This window comes from Rhinolophus ferrumequinum, chromosome 15 (genome assembly GCF_004115265.2).
Source record: "Rhinolophus ferrumequinum isolate MPI-CBG mRhiFer1 chromosome 15, mRhiFer1_v1.p, whole genome shotgun sequence".
In the NCBI taxonomy this organism is placed as follows: Eukaryota; Metazoa; Chordata; class Mammalia; order Chiroptera; family Rhinolophidae; genus Rhinolophus; species Rhinolophus ferrumequinum.
Window position 1 is genome coordinate 41,338,873 of NC_046298.1, and position 19,039 is coordinate 41,357,911.

General features: G+C 52.3%; 1 protein-coding gene across 1 annotated transcript; it reads left to right on the forward strand.

Moving 5' to 3' along the window:
* The first annotated feature begins 386 nt into the window (after positions 1-386).
* CBLC (Cbl proto-oncogene C) lies at positions 387-14,875 on the forward strand. The gene is made up of 12 exons (XM_033127104.1): positions 387-859; positions 3,180-3,326; positions 3,714-3,870; positions 4,216-4,337; positions 5,467-5,604; positions 8,033-8,120; positions 8,788-8,919; positions 10,454-10,615; positions 11,127-11,207; positions 14,353-14,459; positions 14,577-14,650; positions 14,751-14,875. Exons 1-11 carry the CDS (start codon positions 402-404, stop codon positions 14,584-14,586), a joined length of 1,602 nt encoding a protein of 533 aa, XP_032982995.1. The 5' UTR covers positions 387-401; the 3' UTR covers positions 14,587-14,650; positions 14,751-14,875.
* Positions 14,876-19,039: the final 4,164 nt, after the last annotated feature.

Consider the following 19,039-nt stretch of genomic DNA (forward strand, 5'->3'; position numbering starts at 1 on the left):
TTAATTCCATGTCTCGACCAAAGATCAAACCTTCACCACGACCCAGGAGTGCTACGTCCTAGCCGCAACCCCCTGCAGGATCCGGATAGGACCCAGCCCTACCCCCACCCCCAGAAAAAGTGCTAGGTTTTCCCCCAGCCCCTCCTCCACTTCAACCTTTGGACCCAACCCTCAGCCCGTCCCTAAAGGGGCCCAGGCATCCTACCAGCAATTCCCACTCACCCAGGAATCACCCCTATCGTCCCCTATCCCGAAGTCACTCCATCAGCCTGTCCTTTGGGGATGAGACTTTCGAACTCCATCTCCAGAGAACCTAGGGCCCGGAGGCCCAGGCCCCGGAACCCCAGGCCCCTCCCTCTTTGGGTCACAGGTACCTATCTGCTGTCCCCTCCGGATTCTCCATGGCCCGCCTCACCTCTGGCGCCCGGTCCCGCCCCCAACCTGACTTGGGCGGGGCCGCGCCTTTCACCGCCGCACCCGAACCTCCGCTGGCACCCGAGGGACCGATGGCTGCGGCGGCAGCCCCGCGAGGGTGGCACGGGGGAGAGCTCCGCGCGCTCGGCCGGGCGGTGAGGCTACTGCAGCGCCTGGAGGAGCAATGCGGAGACCCCCGCCTCACCTCTAGTCCCCCTTCGCTGCGAGACCTGCTGCCCCGCACCACGCAGCTGCTGCGAGAGGTGGCCCACGCCCGGCGGGCGGCCAGCGGAGGTGTTCCCGAGGCTTCCGGGGGTGCCGGGGACTTTCTTGTCGTCTTTCTCGCCAACCTGGAGGCCAAGAGCAGGCAGGTGGCGGCACTGCTGCCACCGCCGGGCCGAAGAAGTGCCAACGACGAGCTCTTCCGGGAGGGCTCCTTACTCAGGTGAGCTGACGCCTTTGCTCAGAAAAAAGGTTGGATCACGAAGGAGGCCCAGGTCATGCTCCCCACCCCTCCTCCCTCAGGCCCAGGAGTCTAGGTAGGCCCCAGCTCACTGCTTTCTCAGGACCTAGTAGTCCAGATCCCAACCCCTTCTCCCTGAGGGACCCTGGGAAACTATGCCACGCCCTGGGAAACTAGTCCTCTCCTTCCTTGAACACACATCTATGCCGCCAGCCCCCATTTCCCCTCTTTCTTGGCCACTCAGCAGGCTGCCTCCCACTGCTGCACTCTCCCAGATGCCTTAGACACACACCCTGAGCTTGTGAGGACTCCAGAGAGCTTCCTGCAAGAGGAGGGGTGTATTGACATCTCCATCACTGACCCCTGCCTGGGGAACTCACAAGGTCCTCCTGGTCTTGAGTTCCTGAGAAACAGCTTGCTCAGATGTCAGTGGGGTTTGTCTGCAGGGTGCCTGCTCTGGTGCTGAACTCTGGGGAAGGGACTGATGAGTGACAGAGGCAGACAAGGAGGCTGGAGGCCTAGAGCCCACAGTGAGATCTGGACCAGTGGCTTCCAACTGAGTCACGCCACGTGCCCCTTCTTTGCAGCAAATATTTTGTAGTGTCTCCTGAAATTAATCCTGAAATGAAATGCCTAATGTAAATAACCTACCTACTCATATTTTTTCAATCACTATAATGCCCAAACTGTATTATAAGGGAATGATCAAAGGACTGTTCTTCGTAATAAAACTACCTAGATTTTGAATGGAAATGCTAAGGCACAATCACAATTATTCTGCAAGGCAAAGCTGATGAGTCAGACACTTGCGCATCTGTAGGGAGAACCGTTGCTGAATCAGTCTTCCCTTGATATATAGGAGAGTTGAGTTTCTGTAAAATTCGTATAAATTTAAAATGTGCAAAAATGCTTTTGGAAAACAGAAGTGGGTTCCAGCCTGAAATAATCAAAAATGCATTTTCCACCTTCATGAATATTTGGTGGGACACTGGAAAGTTGAGTGGATGTGGGCAAATCTTGCTGGAGGGGATTGTCCCCCATGTTCTAGCCTTCCCACACCCCAATCACTATGATGAGTAAATTTCTCATCAGAAGCTAAGGAGCTTCTAAGATGCTCCTTAGGAGGGTAGTATAACTCCTCTGAGAACCACTGTTCTAGATTCAGTGGGTTCTAGAAACTAAGAAGCTTAGGGGTTTAGTGAGAATCTAAGTGGATATTCTAGAGCCACCAGGGACCTAGCAATTATTTGAAGAAGATTCTAGACCAGCACTCTCTACTAAAACCTAATGCAAGCCACACATGTATTTTTTTCATTTTCTAGTAGACATATTACAAAAAGATTTTTTTAAACAGGTGATGAGTTTTGATAACATTTTCTTTAACTCACTATATCCAAAGTATTATCACCTCAACTTGTAACCAATATAAAGCAATGATTAATGAGATCATTAACATTTTTTTTTCTTTTGCACTAAGTTTCTGAAGTCTTGTGAGGATTTCCCATTTAGAGCACATCTCACTTTGGACCAGCCAAAGGTGAATTAGTTGGCTACATATTAATTAGACTCTGGGAAGGGTGGGTACTTAGAAACTGGCAGCGGTGGCCCTAGAGAAGGTATCAGGAACCCTACAGGCCTGGCCCAAGGATATTAATATAAATAAGAACAGCAATAATAATTAACATGCACTGAGTGCCAAGTGTATGCTGGGTGTGCTGGGTATTTTATGTGCTTATAAGAATCTTCATCACTCCCCCCATGAGGCAGGGGCTATACTTATCCTGCACTTATGCCCATTTCACAGTTGAGGAAACTGAGGCTTAGGGGGAAAATAAAGGAACGTTCCAAAAATCACATAGCTAAGTGTCAGAGCTAACCTCCACTGTTGCTCACATCCTGATCAGTATCTCAGGGAGGTAGCTGGTAGGAGAAAACATGGGGGCCTGCTCCCCAGTGCTGCTCGAACAAAGAGGAAGGCTCCAAGCGAGACCTGCATACAGACCACCCTAAATGACTCAGCACTAGTGGTCCCCACACCTGATTAGGCAAGGCTTTTCCTCCAGCCCGTGGGCTTCAGGAAGAGATTAGGGCCTGTGTACTGAAGGATGAGGATATGGGCAGCATCTGTTTTCCTTCACAGAAGAATAAACAGGTTCTGAGAGAAGAAGTATCAGGACTGCAACAGGCAGTGTTGGCATAGACTTTACCCTGCACTGCTGCGTTAGAGAGTCTGGGTCCTGTGGGTGTTCCACATAGAGGGCGCCCCAGGGTCCAGCCATGTCCTCAGACCCCATCTCCACAGGCGACAGCTGGCCAAGCTGGCCCTTATCTTCAGCCACATGTACGCGGAGCTGAGCGCACTTTTTCCCAAGGGAAAGTACTGTGGACACACATACCAGCTCACTAAGGCCCCGGCCCACACCTTCTGGAGGGAGCATTGTGGATCCCGGTGAGTGAGCACCTGTCCTCAGGGCCCCTATACTCCTGGAGCCTCGTCCTGCCCCTGCCCAGGAACCTAGGAGTCCAGGCCTTCAGCCCCTCCTCCCTCAGACCCAGGAGTCCAGGCCCCCAGTCCCTCCTCCCTCAGACCCAGGAGTCCAGGCCCCCAGCCCCCTCCTCCCTCGGACCCAGGAGCCCAGGCCCCCGGCCCCTCCTCCCTCAGACCCAGGAGTCCAGGCCCCCAGTCCCTCCTCCCTCAGACCCAGGAGTCCAGGCCCCCAACCCCCTCCTCCCTCAGACCCAGGAGTCCAGGCCCCCAGCTGCCTCCTTCATAGAGGTGCTCCCCTCCTAGGCTCCCAGAGGCCTTACCTGCATCCCCCCACCTTTCTCCACCCAGATGTGTGCTGCCCTGGCCTGAGTTTGAGTCTCTCTTGTGTACCTGCCACCCCGTGGAGTCAGGCCCCGCAGCCCAAGCCTTGCGCTCCACCATCGACCTCACCTGCAGTGGCCATGTGTCCATCTTTGAATTTGATATCTTCACCAGGCTCTTCCAGGTCAGGGAAGGCCGAGGTTGGGGGCCCAGACTCAGGTTGTAAGGGAAGGAGAGGGTGGGGGCCTGGACTCCTGGTTCTGAGGGAGGAGGAGCTGGGGGCCTGGATTCCCAGGTCTAAGGCAGGAGAAGGCTGGGGACCTAGACTCAGTCTGTGGGTGGAGGAAACTGGGGACCTGGACTCCTGGGTCCTGAGGAATAAGTGTCTGGAGTGTTCTGTGAAAAAAGAGAGATCTCTGAGGCCCCCTGTGAGTGTGAGCAAGGTGGCTGGGCTCTTGGATCCTGGGAAGCACTAGGAAGGTGGCTGCTTCCTTGGCCCCTCCCTGATCCAAGCATCACCCGGCTCCAGCCATGGCCAACACTCCTCAAGAACTGGCAGCTCCTGGCAGTCAACCACCCGGGGTACATGGCCTTCCTCACGTATGATGAGGTCCGAGCACGTCTGCAGGCCTGCAGGGACAAGCCAGGCAGGTAAGGAACCAGGCCTCGGGAGGAGACTGCCAGGGCATCAGGCCTCTGGGTCCAGGGTGGGTGGTGGTAGAAACCCAGACATCCTTCAGGGAAAGAACTGAAGGGCTGAGGGACCTGGGGCCCCAGACAGTGGAGGTGGGACACTGAGTGCCCTCGGCCACTCCACCTCTTCTTCCCGGACCTCCTGGACCTTCCTACAATCCAGTAGCTAAAGGGACAACACGTGGTCTGGCAGGAGGCCTGAAGACCCTGTCCCAGGATAAGGCCCATTTCTGATAGGTTAGAGCCCAGGCTGTACCATCTAGTAAATGTTTTTAATATGACCCCCCACCTCCTGGGGTAGGAAACTGGGAACCAGACCCCTGAGTCCTGAAATTATTCAAGCCAGGAGTTTTGAGCTGTTGGGTCCCCCAGAGGGTTAAGATTTGAGGAGCTGAGCTCCTTGGAACACGAAGAGATTAAGGGAATAGGAGGTCAGATTCGTGAGTCTTTGCAGGGCTGGGGTGTAGGACCCCCAGGACAGCAAGTGTATTGGCACTTTTCCAGTTACACTGCAAACTAGTTTAAAGGGAAAGAAAAAGGGATGAATTAATTCCCAAAATTGAAAAGACCAGATTTTAGGTTTCAGGCACAGCTGGATCCAGGTGCTCCCATGCTATTGTCAGGAATCGGTTTCTGTTTATCCCATCTCTGCTTTCCTCCGTTAGCTCCATTCGCAGACATGGTCTCTCCTCAGGGTGGCAAATAGTTTCTAGAACCTCAAACTGTATACCCTATCAGCTTAGCTACCTCTGTATTAATGGGGTACTTTGCTGGGACTTCTAGCAAAAGTCCCAAGGCTGACTCCCATCACTATGGTCAGTGGTCCTGCAACGCACTGATTGGCAAAGCCAGAATCAGCCTTGTCTAACCCCAGTGAAGGAGGAAGAGAAGCCAAGCAGGTGGAAGCAATAAGTAATCCCATATATGTAGGGCAGACAGGGGTCTAATGCCTCACTGCCTAAAAAGTGGGAAGCTGTGTGTAAGGGGGCGAGGACTTAGACACCTGGATCCCCAACAGTGTGAAGGGCTGGGAGTCCCAGAAGGGACAGTGGTGACCATTCCCTCCCTTATCTGCCTCTTTTTCCAGCTACATCTTCCGGCCCAGTTGCACTCGCCTGGGGCAGTGGGCTATCGGATACGTGAGCTCAGATGGCAGCATCCTTCAGACCATCCCTCTCAATAAACCCCTGTTCAAGGCGCTCCTGGAAGGACAAAAGGAAGGCTTGTGAGTCCCCATCCTGGCAGGGGAGGGTATCAGCAGAATGTACCTCAAAATGCTGTGCGCGTGGAGCGCTGCCCACCATCACCACCGCTGAGGGCACACAATTCACACAGCAGACATCATAAACTTGCAATACTACAGTGTTCCAGCAGGTGGCAGACAAGGGTCTTGAGGAAGAGGCTTGTCCATAAAGCCGCCATGTGAGCTAGCCCAGCTCCAAAAAGGGTGTGGGGAATTTGACACACAACCCCTGTGTCTCCACTTTTTGGAATTGCGCTCAGAGCTTTGGCTTCTAGATATCCATACCCTGTTGTAGAACCCAGACTGTTAGAGGAGGAAGAGAACTGGGCAAACAGCTAGATTGGTGGTTTTCCCTCTGTAACCTTGGCTGCCCCAAGGGCCTCTCTTTTAGAAGCTGCTTTAGATAGGAGGGGTGGAGGAAAAAGGCAGGTGTGGTTCCCAAGTCCCACCCTGGACTTTTAACCAGAGCCTTCTTAGCAGTCATATTTATACGATACGATACGAGATAGATAGATAGATGATATGCAATTGATTCTCATTATTCCTGATCGTTGTGTTCTATAAAGTTGCAGCGAACACTGAATTGGTAAATACTGAGCCATTGCTCTTAAGGAAAATACGGGTTTAGGTTCCTGCAAGACTGGTCACATTTTTGTCAACCAGTCACTACATAATAACCTTTATGAATGTTTCTGTTTAAAAACACCTAATGTAATATATATTGTTGATTCATTAACTTTGAACATACAGCCAACAGCACTATAACTCGGGCCTGAACGGAAACTTATCTAACTCATATATTTTCTCCCTAAGGCACATCGAAGCCTTCTTGTGCTAAACAGCATTTCAGCACAAAGCCTAGGGGGCATTGTAAACAGAAAACTCACCAAGAAAAAGCTCAAAAATGCAAGAAATGTGACACTAAACAGACAGTGAAAGGACACTGGTTTACAAGATGGCCAAGTGTTGCCTTCTTCAGCCTTTCCTGGGGCATGCCTGTTGGGCGACTCAAATTTTTTGCTGCTGTGTTCCTGAATGCACAAGCCACGGGTATTGATGTAAGGGTTACAAATAAATGTTAGCGTGGAGGCAAATTATATTCATGCAAATTTGCCTATGCACTGAAATTTATTTGTATATACACACACATATGATGTCCCTATTTTACAATTGAGGCACAAAGAGACAGAGCCACTGCCCAGGTCACACAGTCACTGAGCTAGCGAGTTGGTATTTGAAGCCAGGCAGCCAGGCTCAGAATACAGGTCCTTCCCCACTATACTATTCTGAGTTCAGGTCAGATCTCATTGGAGAAGAGGATTCCAGAGTTAAAATATTGTGAATACCATCAGTCTGGTTTAACGCCCCCTGCCTTACACACACGTATGTGTGCACACACACACACACACACACACCCCATTTCATAGATGGGAAAATGAAAGCCCTGAAAGAGGGGGAGGAACACCAGTTCTTTCTACCCCACAGTGAGCCATCTTTCTGGGTCTGAAGTTGATCTTAGCAGTTCCCTCTTTTTAGACGTTTACCTGTGGAGGAGGGGAGCTGCATGTTTTATTAGCACTGTCTTAGTTAATCCTACTACCCATCTTTGCCGTAGGTGTGATTATGTCCATTTTACAGAAGGGAAAACTGAGGCCAGAGAGGTAAAATTGCCCAGCCCGGGTCACACAGTGTGTTTGTGGGAGAGCTGCACTGGGGCCCAGGCCAGGCAAAGCCACCAGCCTTAGGGGACTTTTGACCCAGCTGTTGGTCTGAAGGTGCAGTTATGACCTGGATGGGAGAACCACAGGGTGCAGAGCCACCTTCTGGGCTGCCCTGGAGCCTGGTGCTTGGACCCACAGCTCTGGTCTGCGTCCCTCCGGGCCTCACTGGGCGACACTGGGTGGTCGCCTCTCCCACACTGGGCCTCAGTCACAAGCTGTGAAGCGAGAAGTAGTGTAGATGGTCTAAAAGGGTCCTTCTAGCCCTGCTAGTTTAAGACTCTAGGATTTGGTCACCCCAGCAATCTGTGACTGTGAGATGCTGTTATGCTTGGGCCTGAAGACTCTAGGATGGTTGACACTTGGGGAGGGCAAGGCCTGGATTTTGATCAGTTTCCTGGTTGCCATTCATCTTAACCGTGTTCCCAGAATTTGAGTCACTTAGGTTATGTGTGCCCGTCTATGGGGGTCTGGGGGGACATGGCCCTGCCCTGGGGTTCGGAGGGGCCACGGCTTGCCCGGGAGGTGCCAATTTGATGAGAGAGGAGGAAAAATGTCTCCAGGCCAACAAGAGATTTGGGCAAATGGTCATCCAAGAGCGCTGGGCCCTGTAGCAGGGGTGGGAGAGTCCGTGTTAGTCTGTGAGGATAGACTGGACAGCCTCTCAGTACCCCCTCCCTTCCCTCCCGCAGCTACCTCTACCCAGATGGGAAGAACCACAACCCAGACCTGACGGAACTCTGCCAGATGGAACCTCATCAGCGCATCCACGTGTCAGAGGTGAAGCCCAGGCCTGTGCCCTCCTCTACCTACCATCTCCCCCGTCGCCCCCGTCCTTGCTTGCTGCCCTCAACACCACACTTGGCTCAGGAGTCGGGCCCTGGAATCCCAGGGGCCTTGGGTGTTTGTGCTGGCTTGTAGCTATGTGACCTGAGGTAAATCTTTCTGAGCCTCTGTTCCTCCTCTGGAAAATACAGCTTCTGCCTCCTACCCAGGGGTTTTCATGGGGATTAAACCAGGAAATGATACTTCTAAGATCATCAGAACAGCGAATGCACCTGAGCATTCACCAGTGACAGCCCCTGTACCTTAGTCTTCACAGTCACCCTACGGGTGGAAGAGAAACCAAAAAAAAAAAATTTTTTTAAATATATGTATATCCCAGGCAATATTTGGGACATACTTATACCTAAAAATGTATCCTTCATGTGTTTGAAAATCAAATTTAACAGCATCATGTATTTTTAGTTGCTAAACCAGCAAACAACCCCAGAGAACAAATTTCATAACAAGGGGTACATGTAAAAGCAGCTAGACACATGGCTTTGAACTTGGGAGAGGGTTTGGGGCTAGCTCAGAAGTTTGGAACTTTCTTCCTGTGGACCAACTTGTACCCCATGGCTGACATCACCACCCCTCCCTGTCCTCCTACTTTCTCACCTGCCAGGAGCAGCTGCAGCTGTACTGGGCAATGGACTCCACGTTCGAACTCTGTAAGATCTGTGCTGAGAGCAACAAGGACGTGAAGATCGAGCCATGCGGGCACCTGCTCTGTAGCCGCTGCCTGGCCGCCTGGCAGGTGGGTCTGACCCTTCCTTGCTTTCCTATCCGGTGTACCCCACTCTATGGGACATTCCCCTAAAGGCTCTCATCTGTGCCTCAATCAGATGGGGAAACTGAGGCCCAGGGAGATCAGAGACTTGTTGAGAGTCACTCAGGAGTGAGGACAGGAGCCTGCCTGTCTGTGTCTGTCCCCATCTCGCTCTGTGTCTGTTACCTCTGCTTCTCCTTGTCCAGCTACATTATTCATGGAAAGGGCTCCTTCTTTCCCTCACTGGGAGATCTGAGGCTAGTGGTTTCACCTCTCTGAGCCTTAGCCTCCATCTTTGGAGAATGGAGCTGGTGCTGGTAACCTCCCAGGGCCACAGTGAGGCTCCAAGCCCCGAAGCCCGGGAAAGGTCCCTGGGGAAAGAGAGCTGTCACTCCTGTGAAGCGTAAGCGCCTCACATTAAGCTTCTTGGTTATAATGTAAATGCCTGACATTACGCTTTTGATTGCTGAGTCATCCACTTCAAAGACATCTATCTCGAATAAACAAATTGCCAGCTGTGAGACATAACTACTAACAAAACAGCTACCGTGTTTCCCGGAAAATACGTCCTAGTGGTACAATCAGCTCTGAGGCGTCTTTTGGAGCAAAAATTAATATAAGACCCGGTCTTATTTTACTATAATATAAGACCCGGTCTTATAGAAGAACAGGTCTTATATAACACCGGGTTTTATATAAGACCGGGTCTTATATAATATAATATGTCTAGGTCTTACGGTATATTAATTTTTGCTCCAAAAGACGCATTAGAGCTGATTGTCCGGCTAGGTCTTATTTTTGAGAAAACACGGTACATAAGGAACCAGGATGCCCCCACGCATGAAGTTCCCCTTTAGAAAGCCCTGGGTAACCCAGGTAACTGACAGCTGGAGTGACTCCACCCTAATTCCTGCACCCTAATTCCCACTCCTATACTTTAAATTCACCAATAAGGAGTGAACCCACAAAACCCTAAGCACCCCACTTGGCCCCTAATAAAGGCAGAGCCCCAGGTCTATGCATCCTCCCTCTCTCTCTACCTGCCACCTCACTGTGTGGCCCTCTTGCATGCCATGTACCCTCCAGGACCTATGAGTGAGTGATAAGTCTTGTTCTTCATAATTCCCTGATGGTTTTTGGTGAGGTGCATCCTGAGATCATAATAAGAACCACAAGGGCTGGTCCAGACACTGGCCCCTGTAGTGGCGGGGGTCGGGGTGTTGTCTGTGGGGGCCTAGGCAAGTGCCTCAGGCATTCTTAGCCGGTACTATCTAGACCCACACGACACCATGGTTCCACTGGGCTCCCCATTTGTACGCGCTCCTGGCCTCGGGCTCTGGTCCAGTTCCCTTTCTGTCCTGCATCTCTCTCCCCAACTTCCTCTCTTCATGACTCTCTCTCCCCCCATTGCCCTCCCCCTGTCTGTCCTCCCCACATCACTGTTGGATATGAAGTCCCTGTAGTCCCAGGGGACGTGGAGGAAACAGGGAGACCCTGACCCTTTCCTTCCACACCCTCCCAGCACTCAGACAGCCAGACCTGCCCCTTCTGCCGCACTGAGATCAAGGGCCGAGAGGTTGTGAGTATCCACCAATTTCAAGGGAGGCCAGCGGAAGCCAGGGCCACTGCTGAGGACCCAGAGTACAGCAATGACCAGGAAGATGGAGAGGAGGAGCTGGGGCGGGTAAGGAGGGCCAGGCAAGAGCTGCAACTAAAATTCCTGGGACCTGAGGGAGGAGGGGCTGAGGGCCTGGACTCCTGGGCCTGAGGGAGGAGGGGCTGGGGGCCTGGACTCCTGGGTCTGAGGGAGGAGGGGCTGGGGGCCTGGGCTGCTGGGTCCGAGGGAGGAGGGGCTGGGGGCCTGGGCTCCTGGGTCTGAGGGAGGAGGGCTGGGGGCCTGGACTCCTGGGTACGAGGGAGGAGGGGCCAGGGGCCTGGGCTCCTGGGCTTGAGGGAGGAGGGGCTGGTGACAGGATTCTGGGGTCCTTTGGGCCTAGACTTTTGTTTCCACAAGGGTTTGGGGCTATGGCTCCCTCCAGTTGGGACCCTTCTGAGGGTTAGGACTTTGTCTCATTCTCCATTATATCTCCAATATCTAGAACAGTGCCTGGGTGCTGAAACGCCAGGCAGAAAGACATGTAGGTGAGAACAAAAATGGCAGTTCCCAACCCTCTCCCCATCCTCTGTCTCCCCAGGTGACGCCATCAGCTCCCCCACTGCCCCCTCCACAGGATCTGTCCCCCAGGAGTCCGAGAAGTAAAGGCCAACTGAAGATGGTGAGTCAGGTGCTGGTCTGAAGTGGGCAGCTTGAGTCTCGTCCGTCCCTGGTCTGGCTCAGTGCTCATTCTCTGTACCCATTTACAAGGTGCTGTGTGACCAGACAGCCACACTTCTATGGCCTCTTCTCTTGTTCTCTTCTTTACTCATTCCACCTCATTGGCTTTCTGGCTCTCCTTCCAGCATCTCAGGCATGTCCTGAGGACCCTTGCACAATCTGTTCTCTCTATCTTGATCTCCTTCCTCTAGGCTCATTTTCTCATCCCCTCCTCAAGGAGGTCTTCCCTGACCACCCTATTGAAAACAGCACCCTGGTCCTTCCAAGCCCCTGCCTGCTGCATTTGCATAGTGTTTTTCATCACCTGGCAAATGGAACAGTTTTTCTTGTTTTCTGTCACTAACAGCAGGTTCTCACCCTCCTGAAGATTAGGACTTTGCTTTATTGTCATTATATCTCCAGAGCCTAGGACAGTGCCTGTCACAGTAGGTGCGCAATAAATAGGTGTTGAATAAATAAGTTGAACTGAGTCTTCCCAACTGTAAGGCTTGCGGGGAGATAATGAAGCTAAGAGAGTCAGGCGGGTTGAGAAAAGTGAGTGCTTTATTCTGCGCTCCCGGGCAAGGTTTACTGGTCCCACAGATGGGGGCCGGTGAAGTCGCCCCAGGGTAGAGGGAGGGAGGCATATATGCGGTTTTTGGGGTGGGGGTTGGCTGAGTGAGGTGGCAGATGAGCAGGCCCCCCTAGCGCAGATCGGGCGCAAGAGGCTGTGTCCAGAGTTGCTTATCGCACCAGCGGTCTGCTGCCTGTTCTGGAAAACGCCAGGGGTCTCAGTCTCTGCCATGCCGGGAGGGGTCTGACTTGGCAGAGGGGTATTTTTGGCTCCTGGCCGCTTTGACCATGCCCGTAGCTGAACTAACACCAACAACGCTATGAAGTCAAAAGTGTTCCTATCCTCATTTTTCAGAGGAAAAAGGCCGAGAGAGGTAACTGCACCTGCCAAACCCACACAGCCTGAGAAGCCAGTGTTGGGAGGCCTTCAAGACCTCAAAAACAATCTGCTAATTTTCTAAGCAAGCCCAGCCTTGCTCTTTTCTCTCCCCATGCTGCATCTCCCACCCCAGGCTTTTCTGAGACCCTGGCCCACTGGGGAAGGGCAGATCTCTGTTAGCATCTCAGACTGAGCACTCACAAGATTCAATCAATACCGGCCGTCTTCAAACAAACAACTCAGGAAGTCTGGGAACATTATTCTACCACAGCAAACAAGAGAGCCAGCAGGAAGGGGAGGGGGTGGAGAATGGTGACACCAGCCAGGGAAGCTAAAAACAGATCCCGATCTGCAGCCAAAAGCAAATGGAAACATTAGGAGGTACTCAGCCGGCTCCCTGAGGACAACCAGGGGGACACAGCCAGAACGGCAGGCTGAGAGGCACCTCCAGCCACATGGTCGCCCCTCGGCCTAGGCTATGCCCTCCGCTAGCATGCCCTTTCCTCTTCTCCCCAAACCCTTCCTGATTCAAAATCCAGGCACCTCCTGCTCCTTTATTCTTCAAAACACTGCAGACGAGACAACCCCACTTGCCATCAAGATGACTGTCATAGGAAGAATAGTTAACGTGTGCATCCCTCTTCCTGGATGATGCCTGGCACTGCTTGTCAAAAAAAACGTTTTATTAAAGTATAGTTGACATACAAATTATATTAGTTTTAGGCGTACGACATAGTGATTCGCCATTTATATCCCTTATAATGTGATAAGTCTAGTAGCCATCTGTCACCATGCGAAGTGACTACACTATTATTGAGTATATTCCCTGAACCGTACCCAGCACTGCTGTTTAATGTGTACGTTTAATTGTCAGGACAACCCAATAAGATGGGTATTGTTATGATTCCTATTATACAGAGGGGGACACTGAGGCTCAGAGATCTGAAGGTCACCCTGCTCGAAGGTGATGGCCAGGACTGGAACCCAGGCCCCTGGCTCCAGACTCCAGAGCCCATCTTCCACGCCTTCTGTGGGCCTCGATTCCTTTGTCTGTAAAATGGGTACGATGCCAGTCCCCGCCGCGTGGGGCTGCTGTGGGCACTGGGTGAATGGGACTGTATTAATGAGCAGTGTCACTACGGCCATGATTTGCACAGGGTGCTCCCACACGCTGCTGTTCTCCATCTGAGAAACCTACCTCTATGGGGTGACGTCATCATTCAGGGGATCTTCCCATCTTTAGTATCTCCATGTGGAGAATGGGGACAAACTTGGCATGGACCCCATGGGTTTCGATGGAGTCCGCAATATCGGGCCTCTGTAACCTGAGTCAGATCCCCTCCCTGACCTCTCAGAGCCCCTACTACCTCCGAGGGCTCCAAGAATTAAAGCCAGTGTCCTCTTCACAGCCCGTAAAACCTGAGGATCTGAACCCATCTCTCCGATGACCTCCTACTACCCCCCTACTCCTTTCCGGCAACAATGGACCCCTCACTGTTCTAACAGGCCAGCACGCACCCCTGCCATCACAGGGCCTCTCCCCACATCCTTCTTGCACTCAGGCTTCTGCTCAGTTGTCCTTCGAGACATCTTCCCCCTGCACTCCCCACTACCCTCATGTCCGCTCACTGCTGCCACCCCCCCCCCCCAATACACTCTCCCCATGCCTGTTTCAGTTCTCTGAAGGACACCTGATCCTCTCTGGGATATTTCCTTGTTCATACACTGATTACTCATGGTAAGCCTCTTGCTCAGTAGACTGTCAGCTGCTTGAGAAGAAAGATTTTCATCTGTCTGATTCATGGCTCTCTTCAGAGCCCAGAACAGTGCCTGACACACTTGTGGGATGAATGGATGAATGAATGAATGAAGAGAAGGAAGGAAAAGGGAGGGAGCGAGGGAGAGAGGGAGGAAGAAAGGAAGGAAGAAAGGGTGAATGGATGGGTGGATGGACAGGTAGACAAATTAAAACTTCTTCCTATTCAAGCCAGAGGTGTTAGGGCGAAAAAGAGCAAGAGCTGGGAACAAGATCCTGTTCTACTGCTCCCTCCAGACACCCCTCCCCACGCCACCACTGTGTTACCCCTGCCTAGGCCTGTGAAATGAAGCACAGCTGCAGTTCAGCTGTAAAATTTCTTAATCTCCTCCCCTCCAGGCCTTCCCCAGACTTCGGGCCCCTCTTACTTTGCCAAGAATGAGGACTACGGCCTCAGTCCCATGGGAAATCACCTCCAGCCACCAGGCCAGGGAGGGAGCCACAGAGTAAGTGGAGAGGGCAGCGGGGTCCGGGACTCTTGGGTCTGAGGGAAGAGGGCATGGGGGCAGACAGGAAACACTGGTCCTAGGAAATCAACAGCCACCCTCAAACTCTCATTGCAGAAACTCCTAAAGGGAAAGTCACCCTTCCAGCTGCCTTTGTGGGCCCACGATCGCAGCCCAGGCCCGGAGGCCAGGTGAGTCCCCCGGCCTGCCCACGTTTCCTCCCTTGGCCCTGCCTACTCCACCCCACCTGGATGTGATACCATCTAAACCACCTCTCTTTCCACCTCACAGGGTACCAAGATATGCTGCTAAGGGAGCCCCAGGGGCTGGAAGGGGTTTGTGAAGCGGAAATAAACTGCCAAGCCTCGTCTGTCCTCTGGTGTGTGGAAAAAGTGCAGTGGTCACTAGGGGGCACCTTGGCATCGGGAACTAGGCAGTCCTGGAGGCCTGAGCCCCACCTGATTAACTCGGGGGTCTGGGATCAGAGAGCCCAGAATGAGGGACCCAGCTCCTCTGGATCCAGGAGTCCAGGCCCCCGGACCCTTCCTCCCTCAGACCCAGGAGTCTGCACCCCCAGCCTCTTCTCTCAGACCCAGGAGTCCCAAGTTCTTAAGAGAATCAGCCAGCCAACCCCCTTTCCCCATCATGGCAAAAAATTTCCTACACCCAGACCTAGACATCTAAGGTCGAAGTCCTATAGTCAAAACGACCCCACATTTCCTTGAGAGTTATGCACCCAATCGCCGCATCATCCCTCTCTCCTTCCTTTATTCCTCCCTGGGATTCTTTTCCCAGAGTAACAGTGACTTCCAGTCCAAATCAAGCTGAGAAAGTGTCTCTCACCTCATCGCAAATCCCAGAGGGACCCAAGCCTCCCTCCACTTAACTTCAAACCAGTCCGCATCCCCTGAGCCCTTGCTCTATGCCCATCCCCGGGCTGGGCAATGCTTGGCATGGAGCAGTGATTACTGCCCTCCTGCAATCACTGTGGGGGAGACAGGCTTGTCCCCAGACAATGACAACTCAGAGTGGGCAGCACTGGCAGCAGGGAGCATAGGGGTTGCAGGAACCCAGAGCGGGCAGTTGACCCAGCCTGAGAGGTCAGGGAAGGCTTCCAGGAGGAGGAGACGTCCCAGCTGAGACTGAAAAGGTATCCCAGTGTAAGTGGAGATGGAAATGTGCATCACAGATTTAGTTCCAAGCAACAGAAGCCTCCTCCGGGGCAGAAAGGAAATTGATTGAGAGAACGTGGGATCACTTACAGAATTCCAGAAGTGATTAGAAAAACAGGATTGGAAAGTGAGCAGGAACACTGGCAGTTTGCCTCTAACCATAGCCCAGCCATGATCATGCCACAGAACCGGTCCGATGAGGCTACGCTGGTGCTAATGACCACTGGACACTAGTCATTCACTGCCTGTGCTGCCCCAGAAACAGGCTGTGTTTGCTATCTGTTGCTCAGAACAAATCCCACCAAAATTTATTGTGAACAACAATCATGTTATCTCTCATGGGTGCCGTGGGCCAGGATTTGGGGAAGGGCCCAGTTGGGTGGTTCTGGCTCAAGGTGCAATCAAGCAGGGCTTGGAGCCAGGCAGCTGGGGGCTGGATAAGTGTCCCTCTACAGCCTCAGACCTCTCCACGTGGCCTCACATGGGCTAGTTTGGGCTTCCTCACAGCGTGGCTGCCTCCAGGTTATGTGGTGGCTGAAGGCTTCGTGGACAGTATTCCAGAGACTCAGGCAGAAGCTACATAGCTTTTCTACCTAATCTTGGGGGTCCTGCAGTGTCACTTCTACCACTTTCTATTGGTTACATGCAAGTTGCACAACTCAGATTTAAGAGGAGGGAACAGAGACCCTACTTCTCAGTGGAAAGAGTGTCAAGACCAGATTGTAGAGGAACAGGTGGGATGAGAGAAATTGTTGCAGCCATCTTTGGAAAATAGAACTTGTCCCAGCTGCCATAGCAGGACTAGATTCACCCGTCCCTGCTTCTTTAGTGTTATTAACTCCTGATTCCCAAGTACAACAGGACTTGCCAAGGTCACCTTAGTACCAACAGAGGCAGAAAGACAAACATCTTTGTTGGCTTCAACAGAGGGCAACAGGCTTTCAGATAGCTGGGATTTTTCTAACTGTGGAAAGGGGGTGCAGACACTAGCTAACCCTCCCCCCAAAAGTCCACTACAGTCCACTCCTTTGAACATTCAACATAGGTATGAACGCTTTGTTCTATACTTCCATTCTCTTCCCCCAAAGTTCTCTGAACTCATCCAACCAAAAATGCATTCACACTGCCCTCAAGACAACACAAACTCTCAATAGTTACATTTTCCATATGCAAGTCTGGAACCATTGAGGAATAGCCATCGCCCTTGAAATGTGTCATGATCCTGTATTCCATGAGCTATGAACTAGTTTTAAAGTTAACCATCACACACCATGTGTAAAACAATGGATAAAGGTGGAGAAAAGATAAGACTTGTTAATTAAAATGTATACGTCTGTGCAATGAGACAGCAAGGATGGAACTGGAAAATTAATTCGTTGAACTTTTACTCAGCTCCTCATGCCAAGCACTCACAGGCACTGGAGATATAGTGGTGAACAAAACCACTTGGAGCGTAAGTTCTGTGTAAGACAAACAATAAGAAAATATGCAGCAGTGATAAATTCTGTGGAGGTAAAATGTAGTAAGATAAGGGAAATAAGGAATGGCTGGGAAAACAGGAATTGCTATTTTAGATAGGATGGTTAAGGGAAGCTCTTTGAAGTGATGTTGGCATAGAGATTTGAAGTAAGTATACGAAAGAAGAATGTCCCAGCAAAGAAAAAAGCAAGTGCAAAGGCACTGAGGCTGGAACGTGTCTGGTGGTGGAGGAACAGCATGGAAACAAGGAGACCAATGTGGCAAAGCAGAGCTAGCAAGTGAGAGGAGAGGAAGATGGAGTCCGTGAGGTAACAAGGCCCAAACTGCGGGCCTGTGAGCCATGGAGTGGACTTGAACTTTCGCTCAGTGAAGGGGAGGGTTCTGAGCAGGAGAATCAAGTGAGCTGACTCTTATTTTAATGGAATCCCTCTGGCTGTTTTGTGGGAATAAATTATAGGGGACAAGGACAGATGATGTCACAGTACTTACTAGTTTCTGCAAGTCTGCCAGAGGCTGTAGCTCGTATGACTTCAGTGCTTCGTGCACACTATATAGTCCTCCGTGGCCTAGAACCTCAGCTGGTTAGGTTCCTGAGGAAAGTGGAAGGGGGTGTGGCTGATGAGAAGGTACCTACCCACCAGGGTCCAGCGCAAGCAGTAGGTGCCCAGGCTGGAGCAGAAGAGCTTGGGAGTAGGCTCTGGAGTCACCGTGTGTGAACTTGTCTGTGAGTGCTGCTGCATTTGTCCTCAAGCAAGTTTGTATCGTGTGTCCTGTGATCCAGTCTGGGTGGGGTCTGCATGTGAGCCTACGTGCTCCTGAGTTTGAGCCGTGCAAACCTTTCCTGAGTGCCTGCTCTGTTTCTGGCCTTGTGCTGCGGACCCAACTGTGCGGGAGACAGCCCGGGGCCTTGCCCTCACGGACTCACAGTCCAGTGGGGGAGACAGGCCCATCCCCAGACAAGGACAATCCAGAGTATGCAAGACTGGGGTGGAGGAGCCCTGGGGGTTGTGGGAGCCCAGAAGGGGCACCTGACCCAGCCAGGGAAGCAGGGAGGGCATCCTGGAAGAGGGGGTAGTGTGGCTAATACTAAAAGGTCACCTCTCCTCATACAACAATTGCTTTCCTGTATCACCAATGGATAAAGGAGCTTTGCCCAGTGTGACTCCCAGGTGGATCTGTAATCTGAGCCTTCCCTCTGTGTCTGATGGGCAAAGCCCAGGCTTACCAGTGACCCCCAGTCTGATCAGAGGCCTGGGGAACCTGTCCCAGTGTGCCCAGCTACCCCCCCTTTTGACCAGTGTCCAGGGTTTAACGTCTCCCTGGTAACCAGCACCATCTCCCACCTCCCACCTCCCCCCAACCCCAGCCAGCAGTTGGGATTTTGCCCCAGTCAGACCTGGCTTGTGAGGAGCCTGGACACTCTGATCTGTGATCCACAATGTGACCTGTGACCCTTCCTCCTGACCCATGGCCATATTCTTCCTGCCTTCCCTCAGGTGCCCTGGCCTCCTCTATCCTACTCACCTGTCCCTGCCAGCCTGATTCTCCTCCCCTCCCCCCAAGATAGGGAGGGAGTGAAGGGAAGAGGGAGGGAGTAAGGGGGGTGGCATTCCTGGGATTCCCTGGATGAAGGGAAGAGAGGGAGGGCCCTACAGGGGAGAGCCAAGGAGAGAACGCCTGGCAGCCCCCCCCACCCACACACACAGCCCCCCAGACCATTATCACAGAGGCCTGGGCAGAACTTGGGTTTGGAGACCACTAAATATAAGAGACTAAACTGAAGGGTTCCAAGTCACTGGTCAGACAGGAAAGCAGCCCAGAGCATTGGCCACAGGGGAGGGCCTCCCAGGGCATACTGGGAGAAGCTGTTCTAGGCCACTGGTCAGGCTGGGAGCTGCTGGTTGTACTGGGAAAGGCCAGTGCAGGCCA